Source organism: Centroberyx gerrardi, chromosome 23 (assembly GCF_048128805.1).
Source record: "Centroberyx gerrardi isolate f3 chromosome 23, fCenGer3.hap1.cur.20231027, whole genome shotgun sequence".
Taxonomy (NCBI): Eukaryota; Metazoa; Chordata; class Actinopteri; order Beryciformes; family Berycidae; genus Centroberyx; species Centroberyx gerrardi.
The window spans coordinates 1,405,508-1,420,507 of NC_136019.1; the positions used below are offsets into that span (position 1 = coordinate 1,405,508).

The following is a 15,000-nucleotide window of genomic DNA, read 5'->3' on the forward strand; positions in this document are numbered from 1 at the left end:
GCTACCATTTAAATGTTTGGTTTTCTTTCTTTGTATTTTCTAGTTCATTCATTAGAAAGGGAAACACACAAAAATACATGGGCATGTATGCATGTATGTATGATGGTTAGGGTGACATGAAAAAGAAAAAAGAGTAAGTTAATATTTAAATCCCATCAGTCCAGCCTGTGGGCCCCATGCTGTTCAGTGTGTCTTCACACACACACACACACACACACACACACACACACACACACACACACACACATACACGCTCTAAAATACAGCAGCACCGACCAAAACCAATCTTTAAACCAATCTGCCACAACACCAGGTATCAATAGCACACTAAAAGCAAATGTGCTCATTAGCGCCCCATGGTGGTCGCTGATGACTTGAATCTCTGATCTGATCTGCAGCCTGAGGACTTGGAACTAAGATCCTAATGGAAAGCAAATTATTCAAAACGTTGCAGTCAGCCGACCTGTTAGTGTGTGTAGAGTTGGAAATCTAAAGGAACAAAATAAATTAATTCAGTAGAGGGTGAATGATGTCTGCTGTAGTTTCAAGCTTCCACACACACCTTGATGATGTCACAGCTTGATGATGTCACACCTGTAACGCCTGGTTCGAGACTGAGAGACTGCCTTGATTCCCCACATGACAAAACTACCAGTATGTTGTAAAGAGTCCAGGTCCGAGAGTGATAAACTACATTTAGTCAGTTTGGGTCCAGGGAAAAGGAAAGTTTTGAGTTGTTATTAGCGGTTTTCTCCACTAGATGTCACTATATACCCATAAATATCCAGTAGGGTCTCTGTACTTATTTGCAGTTTTTCCACAAATGCTTACACACGTTTCCTGAAATGATACTCCATGTTCAGAAAAACAAAAACCCGAACTTCAGACTGACGAGAAACTGAACACTCAAAACCATGTTATCTTGTATATAAATTAAACTTTAACTTCAGGTGGCGCACAAAACTTATGTGTAAATTGAAAAAAAATCGAAGTAAAAAAAAAAACTAAAAATAATTCCAAAGTAAAAGTCCCCGTTGGTTAAGGAGTCGTGTCTGTTAGATGGGAGACAGATCACTGAGGTTTCTGACAAAATCTACAGTCTCCTGTTTTTACATTCATCAAAATCCCCTTCACATTAAAACAGCTGCAGGCTGATGGGAGGCGGGACTGTGTGAAAGTGAAAGTAAATAAAAAATACGGACGGACGGAAATGTGCAAAGGCCTTAAGATCTGAAATGGCGGACAGTCGCGAGCTTGTTTACAAACAAGACGGAAAGAAATGCGCATGTTCGACTTGAACACGTAAGTAGATTTTTATTACCTTTAGCCTATTACTAATTAACTTGTGTCGGGGTCAGTCAAGCTCCCGTCTGCTCAGCATGGCTGGGTGTGTCAGTGCTGGCTGCTGCAGACAGAGTCGCAGTCAAAACAACTACGCAGTTACATAATGGCAGTTACGGTGAAGCACAATGGACGGTGCTGTCAGCTGAGATTTTAATCAGGGGCCAAGACATTGGCTTGTGGCCAAGCCATTGTCACTGCTTGGTGGCTGCAAACGCTCAACCAAGATTAGAAACTTGGAAGATTTGTTACAATTACTTTACTTTATTTAGAGAGAACCAAACTTGCTCGGTAACGGTTGAACTGCAGTCTGACCGGATTGTTTCTACAAAGTCCTGCAGGATTGTATTTGTGGAGGTTTTGTCCTGCAGGAATCCTGTAGGAGCAACCAAATCCTGTAGGAAGCAGCTGCAGAATTCCTCGAGGACTGTGACCGGTCCTGCAGGAACTCTTTAAGCCCTGCGCAGGTACTTCCTGCTGGAGTCCTGAGGGACCATGACCTGCAGGATTTTAAAATTCCTGCATGATTTAAGTAAATTCCAGCAGGAATCCTTCAAAAATCCCACAAGAAAATGATCATGAAAATCCTGCAGGATTCCCTCAGTTTTCCTGCATGAATCCTGTGGGACGTTTTGTAACTGTAACCACAGTCTGGTTCTGCTACAGTGTAGCATGGATACTAGCTACAGATGTTGCTATGGTTACAGTTATGCTACACTATAACATGGATGCTACCTACGGACATTTCTATGGTTGCAGTTCTGCTACAGTGTAGCATGGATGCTAGCTACAGAGTTGCTATGGTTACAGTAAATTACTTCTGCTTGTAATATAAATCACTGAAATCAATATTTGGTGTCAAATAATTATTCTGTGTAATAATCAGGATAAAGTACAGGGAGCCGGTAATTCTTCCACTCTCAGCTCCAGCAGGTGAATCAGACCCAGACTTCATATCTCACATGGCTCAGTGTCTGCTGTCGGTCCACAGGACGGCTGGAGGTGTGAAGGGATCTGAGAGGCTCTACTGCCTGAGATGACTTAGGTTTCATCACATGTTCATGACTCCTCCCCCTCTGTCCTCTGCTCTCACAGGGAGAAGATGATCTGGATCCTGCTGCTGCTCTTCCTCACATCCTGTGTCTGCGGTCAGCTTCCACCTTCAATTCATTATCCAGAAATATAAACATATTTTCAGCCTCAGTAACAGATTTTCTCACTTCATTACCCTCACAGCCTCTTTGTCTTTTTAATTTGTTACATCTGTATGTTTACATGCACACCAATACTCAAATTACTGTCAGTAAATCAGCTGATATTGTGATGTTTCCTTCAGAGTTTTCCTCTTGTCAGGTGGAAAAGCCTCTGAAACAGCATTTAGACCAGCATGGACACTAAAACTCTCCAACAAAACCTATATAGACAGAGTGTTTCCTTAATCAGGTTAATATCAGAGTATTGGTGAGCATGTAAACACTCTCAGTTTCTCTGTTCCTCACTTTCCTCTCTCTCTCCCACAGGAACATTCATTGTGAATGTGAAGCAGATCTCCTATCAGGCAGAGGAGAACGGTAACGTGACGATGGAATGGATCTTCCCACCCAAACCCGACATGTCTCTCTCCTCACTTACCATCTACTGTGCAAAGGTGTCTCTTAATGAAGAAAAGCCTTTATATTATTTACAAAACGGTGTTGAAGACCCAGAATCTCAACATGAGCAGTTTGCAGGACGAGTGCGATGTGATGAACACAGACTCAGAGAAGGAACCATCAGGTTTCATCTGTCCAGACTCAGGACTAACGACTCGGGTGTTTACCTGTGTGAAGTGTCCACTGGTTATGGAGGGAGCTTCCGTGAATGTTCGCTCACCGTCACTGGTGAGTAGAACTCAGTAGAACTTTCCTCACTAGATTAATTTAAGCAACATCTTTAGTTAAAGGGAAAACTACTGCAGGGTAGGACTGTTGCCATGGTTACCACTGTAGTACTACTGCAGGATGGGGTTACCAGTAGAGCTGGTAACCTACCGATATACATTTTATTTGTGAATGAAAAGTAGTTCCTAACTGATGAAAGATGAAAAGATGAAAGATGAGCACGCTCAGTTTCACCTGAGAAGTTTGGTTTGTTTACATGGGAAGTCCCGCCTTACACAGCAAAAAAAAATTGACCCACCTGTTTTTTTAATTTTCTTCGATCAGTGAAGGACACTTTGAACTTCTGTTTAAAATTTTGACATTCATCTCAGAACTCAAACTTCCTCTTGGCATTCGGTTCACACAGCTGCATCCAAGTTGTCTGTCTCACTTTTGTCATTTGGGATAAATCCAAAATATTTCCAAACGCAGGCAGACAAGTTTTTCTTTTTAACAAGTTGATCTCATTCACTGGATATTTTCTTTGGTGCTACTTGGCCTTTCACTGATCAGCGGCTGCTGCTGCTGCGCTACACTTGACTGACCTCTGACCTCTAGTGTGGCGAGCCGTGCACTACATTATATATATAATTCACATACTAGCCAAAATATCAGGATATACCTTATTATTAAAATACATTCTAAGCCTATTTTCAAGAGTCACTGCAGAAATCCCACCTCTCTGCTGATCTAAGCGGATAACAGAGAAAAAGTGACGGTGATGTCAGTGCCTCATTGGCTGAAGTTGAAGGGTTTTTTTCAAGGCAGCTTGCAAAAAGCTTCACTCACATTGAAACAAGAAACGGCCGTCCTCTGCTGCTAAAACACGTCCTGTGTGATCAGGATACTCACTTGCGTTTTATTTTCCAGGGAAAATGGGAACTGCCCCAGATCTACCAGAGGATCCAGAGCAGAGAGAACATGGATGGTTTGGTCTCTTCGGAGTTGTGACAGCAGCTCTAGTAGTTCTTGTAGCTCTAGTAGCATTCACTCGTCAACGCTGTTGCCCAAGCAAACAACAAGGTATTTGCTTTTCCTAGTTTGAAAAATGTTATAAATATAATTTCTGTGTGTGTGTCCTCACTTTTTATTGTCTGATGTACAGGTCAAGTCCAAGAGGAAAACGTTGACATTGGGCTCCGGACTGACCAGACAAAAACAAAGAGCTCGTCTCCTCAGCCCAAGCTGCTCCATGTGCGAACGGACATTGCAGAAATGATCCAGCATAATGTTACACTGCTTGTGATTGGTGGAGAGAGAGAGGAGAAGCATCCTAGTACTAAGAGTTGGTCCTAGAGGTGAAAATCTAAGAATTTCCCCTTAAATGTAAGATTAAATCCTAGTAAAGATGAAAGCCATTCAAGAAGCATCTTAGCCCTTAAGAGAGCTCCTAAAGTGAAAAACTGGTCAGAGTACAGAGGAGGACTTTTAGGAGGCTGAGGAGTTTCTTAAGCAGAAGAGAAAATGGCTGCAAGACACAGAGGAAGGAGAAATTATTTTAAAATACGACATCTGGTTCCATCTGCAGTTTACAGTTAGTTGCAAGTGTAGAACAGCTTACTTAGTTACTTACAGGTGACAACAATTTACAGTTTACAGTGCACTGACTATATAAATACACATGAAATGTCCCATTCAAGGAAATGACGTGTTCTGTGTCTAATGAAGAGATGAACAATTAATCGAAAAGAAATCAAAATCACAATATGAACTATTACAATTTCCAAATCGCTGAGGCTGCAGCTAATAATAGCGCTGCTTTGTTAAATGGGAGATGTGAGCACATCTGTAATGAGATCAACCACAAACATCATCCTGCACAAACTAATCTGTAGAGTTTAACTGAGTCACTGTCATTCAGCGATTGGAGAACATTTCTCCTTTGTGTCTTTCAGACATTTTCTCTTCTCCCTCCTAAAAGTCTTCCTCTCTACTCTGAACAGTTTTTCACCTTAGGAGCTCTCTTAAGCGCTAAGATGCTTCTTGAATAGCTTTTATCTTTACTAGGATTTAATCTTACTTTTAAGGGGAAATTCTTAGAAAACATAGTTTCAAGAATTTTCTTAGAATTTCACCACAAGGACTCTTAGTACTAGGAAGCTTTGTGAATATAGTGATGTATTTGCCTTTCTTATTTTAGCACTTTGTTGTATTTTGCTATCATTGGTTTTTGGTTTGTGATAGTGGATAAAATCTTAGCCAGAGGCTTTCCCTATACACTGAGTATACAGCTGTGTAGTGCGCCAACAGTGTAGCTGTTAAGATCGATGACATAATGAATTCCACTAAGTACCAGCATGTTTTAGACCAAAACCTGGTTGTCTCTGCCAGGAGGTTGAGACTTAGCCGTAGAAAGACCTTTCAACAAGACAACGACCCTAAACACACATCAAAATCAACACAGAAATGGTTGCAGGAACACAAAATCAGTGTTTTGCAATGTTCGTCTCTGTCTCCAGACCTGATCCCTACTGAAAACCTTTGGTCTGGACTGAAGAGGGCGGTCCACAAGCTCAAGCCCAAGAATATGAAGGATCTTGAAATGTTCTGCATGGAGGAACGGTCCCAGATCGCTCCAGCTGAGTTCTCCAAGCCTGTCAGACTTTACAGGAAGAGGCTCAGCGCTGTTCTCCTCTCCAGGAGAAGCTTCACCTGATATTAATCACAAAGGTACCAAATACTTTGAAACCTATATTTTGCAGAAAAAAATTGCACTCAATAAAACTTTTTCTGTTTGAAAGATTATTGTGTTAAAATGAAACTATACGGCTCCCCCCATATGTTTGAATGCGTTGTTAGGTTTTTTACAGCCATTTTTGCTAATTTTCATGAATAATTCTCAAGTTGACTGTATATTTTAATATTTTGTTTTGTATTTTTAGTAGTTTGTTTTTGCATTTTAATCATATACAGTATGTACTTGACAATGTATAACTACTGTAATGCTTTGGCAACATTGTATCCCAGTCATGCCAATAAAGCTTTTGAAGCATTTGAATTGAACTCGGAGGGAGAGAGAGAGAGAGAGAGAGAGAGAGAGAGAGAGAGAGAGAGAGAGAGAGAGAGAGAGAGAGAGAGAGAGAGAGAGAGAGAGAGAGAGAGAGAGAGAGAGAGAGAGAGAGAGAGAGAGAGAGAGAGAGAGATATGAAGGACAAATACCTAATACCTCATAGTCATAACTGTCAGTGTAGCTAATAATAATGATAATAACAATAATGATAATAATATTCATAATAATAATCATAATAAACTTTATTAAAGCACTTTTCTAAATACAATACATTAAGAAGGGAAGTAAAATAATAAAATATACATTCAAAAAGCAGACGTGCCAAATGATAAAACAGAGAAGAGCAACAGAATGCAGCAAAAACACCAAAATTAAGAAAAGGCAGTCGTATAAAAGTACATCTTTAAAAGTGCTTCAACAGAAGACACTGAGGTGTCAGATCTGATTTCTTTGGCAGGTTGATCCACAGTCAGTGCTTAATTTGTAAATGATGAGGTCCCGGGACACCAAGGGGTCGGTGTTCCCGCGAGTCGGTCTGGAGGGAAAAGCTTCCGGAACAAATCAAGACAACGAGCGCATTGGAGGCACGGTGGTGCTCAGTGCAGCCATACAGCTTACTGTAGACCTAACAGCATAAACATTACTACATGACCGACTATATGACCTTGGAGCTCCGACTACTGGGGACCTATAACAATATTTGATTATTGCATAGGCCAGATAATGCTCATTTTGTCCAAACCGATGGGTTTTTACAAATTAAGCACTGTCCACAGTGCAGCTGCTCTGACTGAAGAGTCTCCTTCAGTTTTCAGTTTGGACAGTTTGACTGTCTTGTCTGTTACTGCTGATTCATGTCCAAAAAGATTTTTGTCTCCTTCTCACGCTGTTAGTTTCATATCCTGTTGAAGCTACTGAACTAATGTTAGCAAGGCTGGAGTCAGTTCAGCTGCAAAATTACTAGTGTTGGTATCCAGATCCTGTGCAGAGGGGGCGATGACACTGAAAACCACAAATCATGGTTGAGGGGGCGGGGCTTTTAAGTCACAGCGTCATCTCAGCGTGTGCAGCAGCATCTTGTCAATAGAAACGCAGGAAAAGAATCTTAAAATTCCACAATTCCTGTGTAACGGGATGTAAACAGTAACCTGATAACTCTTCTTCTGCTGTTCTACAAACTTTAACGGTAGGTAACGTTTTTACCTTGTGGTATTTAAGTAACGTTAGTGGAATTAGGTAATTTAACAGATAACCGTGTGGCAATGCTTCAGTGCATCACGTGTGCCTGTAAAGGATCTGGGCTTGTTCATACGGAGATTTTCTCTTCATTCAACTTCATTCCACTATTTTTTTACTGAATAGGCGAAGCGCCTGATCTACCTATAGGACGGGTGACAGAGAAAGTTGGCAGACTGATTCAGCCGCAGGTTTGGGGCAAGGAATGCTCTGCCGAGAAGCCAAGCGTTTTTCAAAATAAAAGTCCCACAGTACATTTTCTCAGTGCGGAGTCAAGGGGGGACACCCAGCATTTCTGCAATGTCCATTCACACTTGGAGCAGCTTGGGGTGAAGAGACAGTTTCTTCATTACTTTGCTGGACAGGAAGGAGATCAATGGCGATGTTTTCCTCTTGATCTGTACATGAGACAAAAACAAGTGAGGAATCAGCATGGCACACTGACACACACAAAATATATTGAAAATATAATGTTAAAAATGTTAAAAATTAGGAAAAGTAAACATAGGCCTACCTTGTTCTTTTGGGCAATGGGCTCGACAAGCTTTTTGATCTTTTTGAGCTTTTCGAGCTATTAGAGCTACTAAAGCTACTAGAGCTGCTGCTCCAACTCCAATGAGACCAAACCATCCAGGTTCTCTCTGCTCTGGACCTTCTGGTGTTTTCAGTTGTTTTACAGCTGCATGGAGAAACCATACCAGAGTTTGTATACAATATACATCCCAAACTGAATTCTAACAAATTAACAAAGAAGCTAGTAATGTCAGCTTACCAGTAACATTGAGGTCACATGTTTTAAAGTGGCCGTCCCTTCCAACCGCTACAACACATTGATAAGTTCCCGTGTCGTTGAGCCTGAGTTCAGAGAACTGGCATTCAATCCGTCCCTTCCTGGCGAGTTCTGCATCGCACCACACTCGCCCCCTGTACTGCTCGTCTGGAAAGAGTTTGTCCTCCACGCCATTTTCCACACGGAAAATCTTCCTCCACGGTTCAGGTTTGACGTACAGAAGGTCGATGAACAGTGTGTGAAGAGGCATGTCGGCCGTGGCTGGGTAGAGCCATGTCAGAGTGACGTTACACTGCTCCTCTGCCTGGTAGACGCTCTGAGTTACACTGACAGTAAATGGAAACTGGTCTGCAGCAGCTGAAGAGCAAGAAAGACAGAAAGGGAGAAGGCAAGAGAGCAAAAGGGAGAAATCAGAAAATCAAGAAGTGAAGAGATCTTTTCATCCACCAAAATACGCTGTGAAAAACACTGCAACATTATCTGTCACAGTAATCTGTGACAGCTAAGATTCATCTAGATGTGCAGCAGCTCCACAGTTCAGCAGTGCTGCAGAGAGCAGAGTGAAGGATCCTGCTCAGTGTTTGGAGACGTTGCTCTGCCTCCTAACGGCCACTAGGGGGCACACAGGCTAACTGTGAGGAGGTGAGGGAGCTACTGTACAGGTCCATGAGCTGCTTTGCATCTACAAATAAATAATCTTTCATCATTTGAGGATGAAAACTGTAGCTACTCACCAATGTCATGACAGCACAGACAGATGATCAGCAGCCTGCCACAGCTTTCCATCCGGCCATCGCATCATTGGTCGATCCTGGTGGGGAAGAAGACAGAGGTGATTTGGGGGGGGGGGGTGATCATATAGGCTGACAATAATGGAAGAATTTTACAACTTCACTGATTTAGATTCAATAGCAGGCGTAAAAAAAAACTCACTGTTTGGATGGCAAGAGAGCCAAGGCCTTATAGTGCAACAGGCTAATATTTTAATAATTATTCTCTCTCTCTGTCACACACACACACACACACACACACACACCAGCAAACCAAGACTAGCTCTCTAATCCTTTAGTCACTCTTTTTCGTTTTCACTCTACAACTCTAAGTCACTTGCAACACCAGGCTGAACGTTTCAGAAAGCCAAACTTAAGACTTTAAGTTTAAGACTTAAGACTTAAGAAGAGGAGGAGGAGGGGAGGAGAGAGGAGAAGAGGAGAGGAGAGGAGGAGGAGTAGAGGAGAGGAGGAGGAGGAGACCAGCGCGCGCTCACTGTACAACAGTCACTACTAGTACTTAGTGACCATGTTCACTAAAAAATAAAACCATTTTTTAAATATTTATGGCGCGGTGAGTCACAGTGTTCCTGTGACGGGCCGGCATGGTAGACTGTGTAATATAGGGGAAACACCGGCATTACAGGGTGAAAAAATAAGACCACTAATAACTGCATTGAAGACATTTTAATACTTTCTATGATCATAAATTTCAATACTTTAGCAGATAAGATAGCTCATCCGTTGGTTTTCTCTCCAGGACTCCGACAATAAAAACCTGATTCCTTCATTTATCTACCAAAAGGTAAAAGTGAACTGGCGGGTTTTAACCTGAATGAGAAGAACAAGGACTGGATCAGCGGTGAACTGAGACCAGGAAAGAGTGGAAGAGAGTAGGGTATGATAAATACTTGAGTTAATTGTTATTATAGTGTTATAGACCTGGTACTAATGTGTCTCATGTATTATAGGTCTCTATCAGCTGCTGTTTTGCTTCATAGACATAATAGTTTTGCCTGGGTCTTGTTTGGTCTTAAATAGGGTTTTGCCTGTTTTAACTGTCTGATTGTAGAACTAGGTGTTTGTGTTTTAGATCGAACCAACTGGTGGTTCTGTATTAATTCTTATGCTTTGTTTTCATCGTTTAATATTTTTGTTGCCCTTTAGTGGAGCTGGGTGCTGGCTTGTTGTGGAGGCTAGGCACTCTAGTGTGGTTCCCTTCACGGTTTGTATAGTAGTAAGAGCACCGGGACACAGTATTGTACACCTGTTTGCTGTGAGAGTACATGAGTGGTGGGTGAGTTATTGCACTCCTGGAAAACACCCTTCGTTAGTCTGCCTCTGGGTTGCTGCCCTCAGCCCACTTTCACCTTTTTGCAGTTTCATAATTGTTTAAGTACTGGAAGTGTGTTTATTAAAAGAATTACATTGTTAACATATCTAAATTATTGTAATAAACTTTTCATTTTCTTGGCATTTCTAAGTCACCAATTCAATAAATGTGCATTTCTTTTGGAATCACGTCTTATTGCTGTTCCTCTTCCCCTTTTCTGTCCCACCACCGCCACACAACACATTGTACCATGGACATCATGTCCCTGCCATTTTCTGACTTGATCTTGTGGTCACAGTTGAGTTCATTAAAAATGGGAACTAACAGAGTTTTGTAGACCACAAGCAGGTGGTTAAATAGCCCAAGGGCGGATATTTCATTTCACTGTTGGGAGGGACAATAAACAGAAAAATTTCTCAAGAGCAATTCCTGAAGGGGACACCAAAGGTGCCGCCAAAAGTACTGTTGTATTAAATGTATGTAGAGGTCCATTATGAAACATTTCCATAAGCACGTCATTCCTTTCTTATGAAGATTTTATCAAATTGCCTTTGATATTACTGGGGTCTTTCTACTTGGCGTTTCGGTGCACTGAAAAATGATCGGATGTCTGTTTTTCTTTTCTCTGCCATTTTAACTGACTGGCTGACAAATAGACACACACACACACACACACACACACACACACAGCATGCAGGTTATTTACAGTAGTAGGTGAGAAGCAACACCCATTAACTGAACTAAAGCTAATATATGCCTAATTAGATTCCCGAAAAAGCAGATCTCTAATGTTTTGCTGTCAATGTAAAAGTCCAGAACGCTATGAAGCCTGCCAGAAACGTACTTATATTTTAACATAGTGTTTGTTGTAATTATGTCTTTTTTATGAATTAAGTCTTCATTTATTTCCAAAATTATAAACAAAATTACATAGTGGCAGCCATTTTACATGCAGTAAGAAAAAAACAATATACTTAGAACCTAATTACGTAGGGTAAGTTAATCTTAAATATTATATTATAGAAATATTACTGTTACCATCTACAAAAGATCATTTTGGTATGAAAACCCGCATTTTAATTTAACCAAGTATCCTGTATCATAAATACATGTCTGACATTTGTAACAAACCAAACCGCTTGAAAATCGGTCGAAAAGACAGTGAGTTATGAGGATTTTAATTGTGGACAGACCTCCTGCCTCCATACACACACATGCATTAGGAGACGCGGCTGCTCAAGTACTCCCATACCTTGTGGTTCTTCCTCTCCGTTATGTAGCCTACATGTTCGTTTTTTTAGACAATATGCCTAAAAAATCCGTTTGAATTGTTGACAGTATTGACGAGTGAGAAGAACTCCACTGTAACAGTTTGGATGTAAAACAAACTTCTTCAGTCTTGAAATATACAGACGGCTCTTTCTCTAACGGATCAGACTGACAGATATTTGACCTGTTATCATCTGCATCTGCACTGTGTTACATCTTTTAAACGTTTGATCAGTGAAAGTTCAAGCTGCAACTCATCAGAAGACAACAGCAGAGAAGTGACGCTGACAGATCCAGCACTCCGACAATAAAAACCTGATTCCTTCATTTATCTACCAAAAGGTAAAAGTCCACAGTGAACTGAGACCAGGAAAGAGTCTCTTACCTTCAGGTGAATACTGGAGAACATGCAGTAGTCCGTAGGCTACAGGCAGCCTGAGGAGAAGGTGCGGAAGTACAGAGCAGCGGCTTTGCAGTGTGCGAACTGCAGGAGAGGAGTCTGGCTGAAGCTTTTATTCAGAAATTATACGGGTATAGGTCCATGGTTGTGTCCAAGGAGGTTCCTTCTAGAGATGACGCTTGTGTGACGCCATCTGAAATAAGAATAAGACTTCCGGTCTGATTTTTTTTTCAGAATAAAAGAAGAAAGAAATCCACAACACTCAAATATTGACTAAAAACAAATATTTTTGCAAAAAAAACCAAGTAATTAAGCAACAAAATACGACTATGCAATCTCTACGATGTTTTTCCATGATAAGAATTAATCTTTAAAATTTAGTTGAAAGTTCCCCTCTACATTTAAAGAGAGATTTGGCATGTTTGGACGAGGCTACATAGATACAAACAGATATAAACAGTGGAGGATTTTCTGACTTGGTCTTGTGGTCACAGTTGAGTTCATTAAAAATGGGAACTAACAGAGTTTTGTAGACCACAAGCAGGCTGAGCTCAGATTAGGCTATTTATGGCGCGGCGGGTCACAATGTTACTTTGACAGGCCGTCGGCATGGAGTAGCTTATACAGGGGAAACACTGGCATTACAGGGGGGAAAAAATAAGATCACTGGGAGAGCATGCTCAAGTACTCCCATACCTTGTCGGTTCTTCCTCTCCGTTATTGTCATGGTCTGCCCCTGTCTGCCATGATTTTGCCCCTTTCAGCTCTAGTGTCTGCCCTCTTGGCCCTAGCCCTTGTGTCTGCCATGGTCTGCCCCTGTGTCCTGGTCACCACCCCTTTCACTCCCCAGTCCTGCCATCCTCCTGCCAGCCACTAGATGCCCTTGGTCTTTCCTCCCTTCTCTGCTCCTTCCCTCCACACCTGCCTGTAATCAGCTCATCACCGGTCTCCTCACCTGCTTCCTATCAGCCACAGTATTTATCCCCAGTTTACCATCCACTCTCCGCTGGATCATACATGCTGTTCATGCAAAGACTCAGCTACCATTCTGCCTGCCAGCCAGACTCCAGCCTCTGTCTCCAGTCCTCCTGCCTCGTCTGCTTCCCTCATCGGATCAGTTCAGCTCCCTGCTCTTTGGAACCTGCTCTGCCTGGCTCTCCTCAGCACTTTCCCTGTCCTGCCTTGGCCCAGCTTCGCGCCTTATCCTCAGCTCCAGGGCTCCGACTGCCTGCCCGGGTCCTTGCTCCAGCTTCCAGCTACCAGTACAGTAAATAAACTGTCTTTTGAACTGTGCTCCAGCCCCTTGTGTCTGTGTCTGCATTTTGGGACCTCACCGTAACAGTATGATCCAGCGGAGAGTGGATGGTAAACTGGGGATAAATACTGTGGCTGATAGGAAGCAGGTGAGGAGACCGGTGATGAGCTGATTACAGGCAGGTGTGGAGGGAAGGAGCAGAGAAGGGAGGAAAGACCAAGGGCATCTAGTGGCTGGCAGGAGGATGGCAGGACTGGGGAGTGAAAGGGGTGGTGACCAGGACACAGGGGCAGACCATGGCAGACACAAGGGCTAGGGCCAAGAGGGCAGACACTAGAGCTGAAAGGGGCAAAATCATGGCAGACAGGGGCAGACCATGACAGTTATGTAGCCTACATGTTAGGTTTTTTTAGACAATATGCCTAAAAATGTTTGTGTTTTATGTTCGAATTGTTGACAGTATTGACAAGTGAGAAGAAACAGTTTGGCTGCAAAACAAACAGTCAGGGGCGTCATGCAAGCCAAAATTCTGGGGGGGGGGGGGGGGGCACAATTAGAGCGGGGGGCATAGGGGTCCTTCCCCAGAAAAAAAAAAGAACATAATGACGCAATTTTCTGCAATTTGACATTGATCAGATATGGCCAGATATCATTATTAGCCATTATTATTATTACTATTATTATCATGTTGTTGTTGTTGTTGTGAGAATCATCATTAGGCTATTCACTTTTCTTTACCTGCTTCACACAGATCAGCAACTTTAACTGCCTGATCATCATCATCATCCCTTGATTGGTCTGAAATGGTCATATGAAAGATAGCCTAACACTATAAATCTCACCTAAGATAACCTAGCTCTTGCACTATCAATCCTGACTGAGGACAGGGCTGGGGCTTTCTGTCGTTTCTTTTAAAGAATGACGAGAAAACAAATAATTCACAAACTGAAAAAAGGACAGAATCTCAGACCGACTGATCTGATCACACAGCACTGCAGTTTCATAACGGAGTGGAGACAGATAACAGATTAAACTCAAGTGTATCACTCCCAAGTTTTCAACCGTTTCTTTCAATTAAATGTCAATAAATCTGATTAAATGTTTCTGGAATATGATAAAGAAATGCTTTCCAATAATTTTACAGATAAACACTGTAAAAGATGAACACTAAACAACACTTCATTTTTTAACATAACATTGTGGCGGCCAGACTCTTATAATAGTTCACTTTCAACTTTATTATTATTGATTATTAAAACTGTGTCTGATAGATAAGTCTAAACTGTGTTGACGGATGGTTGGTTTAAATATCATAACACAAATGTGAGAGACAGGGAGACTGCATCTGGACTGCTCACATGTGCCACCTGGTGGTTGTTGGTGCGCACTGCAACTACTCCTGGATGAATAATTTAAAACCCTTTACTGCCGCCGCGAGATTACAGCGTTACTACCGCGGTAATCAGGTCGATTGAAACGAGTGACATCTGTAGCCTGAATGGTACTATGGAACTTATTCATCATTCTGTATATTCTGTAGTAGCCTAGATAACAGTACGTGCACTATAGCCTATTTAATCACCATGTATTACTTATGCCAGGGCAGACTGCAATTATAGAAAAAAAATCAGAGAACATTAGAAAAACAACATATCAGAAATATCTGGAAAAATAAGA

General features: G+C 41.8%; 1 protein-coding gene across 2 annotated transcripts; it reads left to right on the forward strand.

The window, feature by feature from the left end:
- The first annotated feature begins 1,205 nt into the window (after positions 1 to 1,205).
- On the forward strand, positions 1,206 to 6,258 carry LOC139922847 (programmed cell death 1 ligand 1-like). Of its 2 annotated transcripts, none has more exons than XM_078291668.1 (6): positions 1,206 to 1,302; positions 2,437 to 2,489; positions 2,862 to 3,221; positions 4,131 to 4,283; positions 4,366 to 4,558; positions 5,720 to 6,258. In XM_078291668.1, the coding sequence occupies exons 1-5, from the start codon at positions 1,280 to 1,282 to the stop codon at positions 4,554 to 4,556; spliced, it is 780 nt and encodes a 259-aa protein (XP_078147794.1). In that variant the 5' UTR covers positions 1,206 to 1,279; the 3' UTR covers positions 4,557 to 4,558; positions 5,720 to 6,258. The 2 variants fall into 2 exon arrangements, with proteins under 2 accessions (XP_078147794.1, XP_078147795.1); XM_078291669.1 differs by having other exon boundaries at positions 4,366 to 4,454.
- The last annotated feature ends 8,742 nt before the right edge of the window (positions 6,259 to 15,000 follow it).

What these genes read in the sequence shown, in the direction of transcription:
- LOC139922847 (XM_078291668.1), top strand. Translation starts at nt 1,280, where the DNA reads ATGCGCATGTTCGACTTGAACAC. An exon ending in ATGTTCGCTCACCGTCACTG is followed by an intron (nt 3,222 to 4,130) that starts GTGAGTAGAACT and finishes TTTATTTTCCAG; the next exon opens with GGAAAATGGGAACTGCCCCA. An exon ending in TTGCCCAAGCAAACAACAAG is followed by an intron (nt 4,284 to 4,365) that starts GTATTTGCTTTT and finishes TCTGATGTACAG; the next exon opens with GTCAAGTCCAAGAGGAAAAC.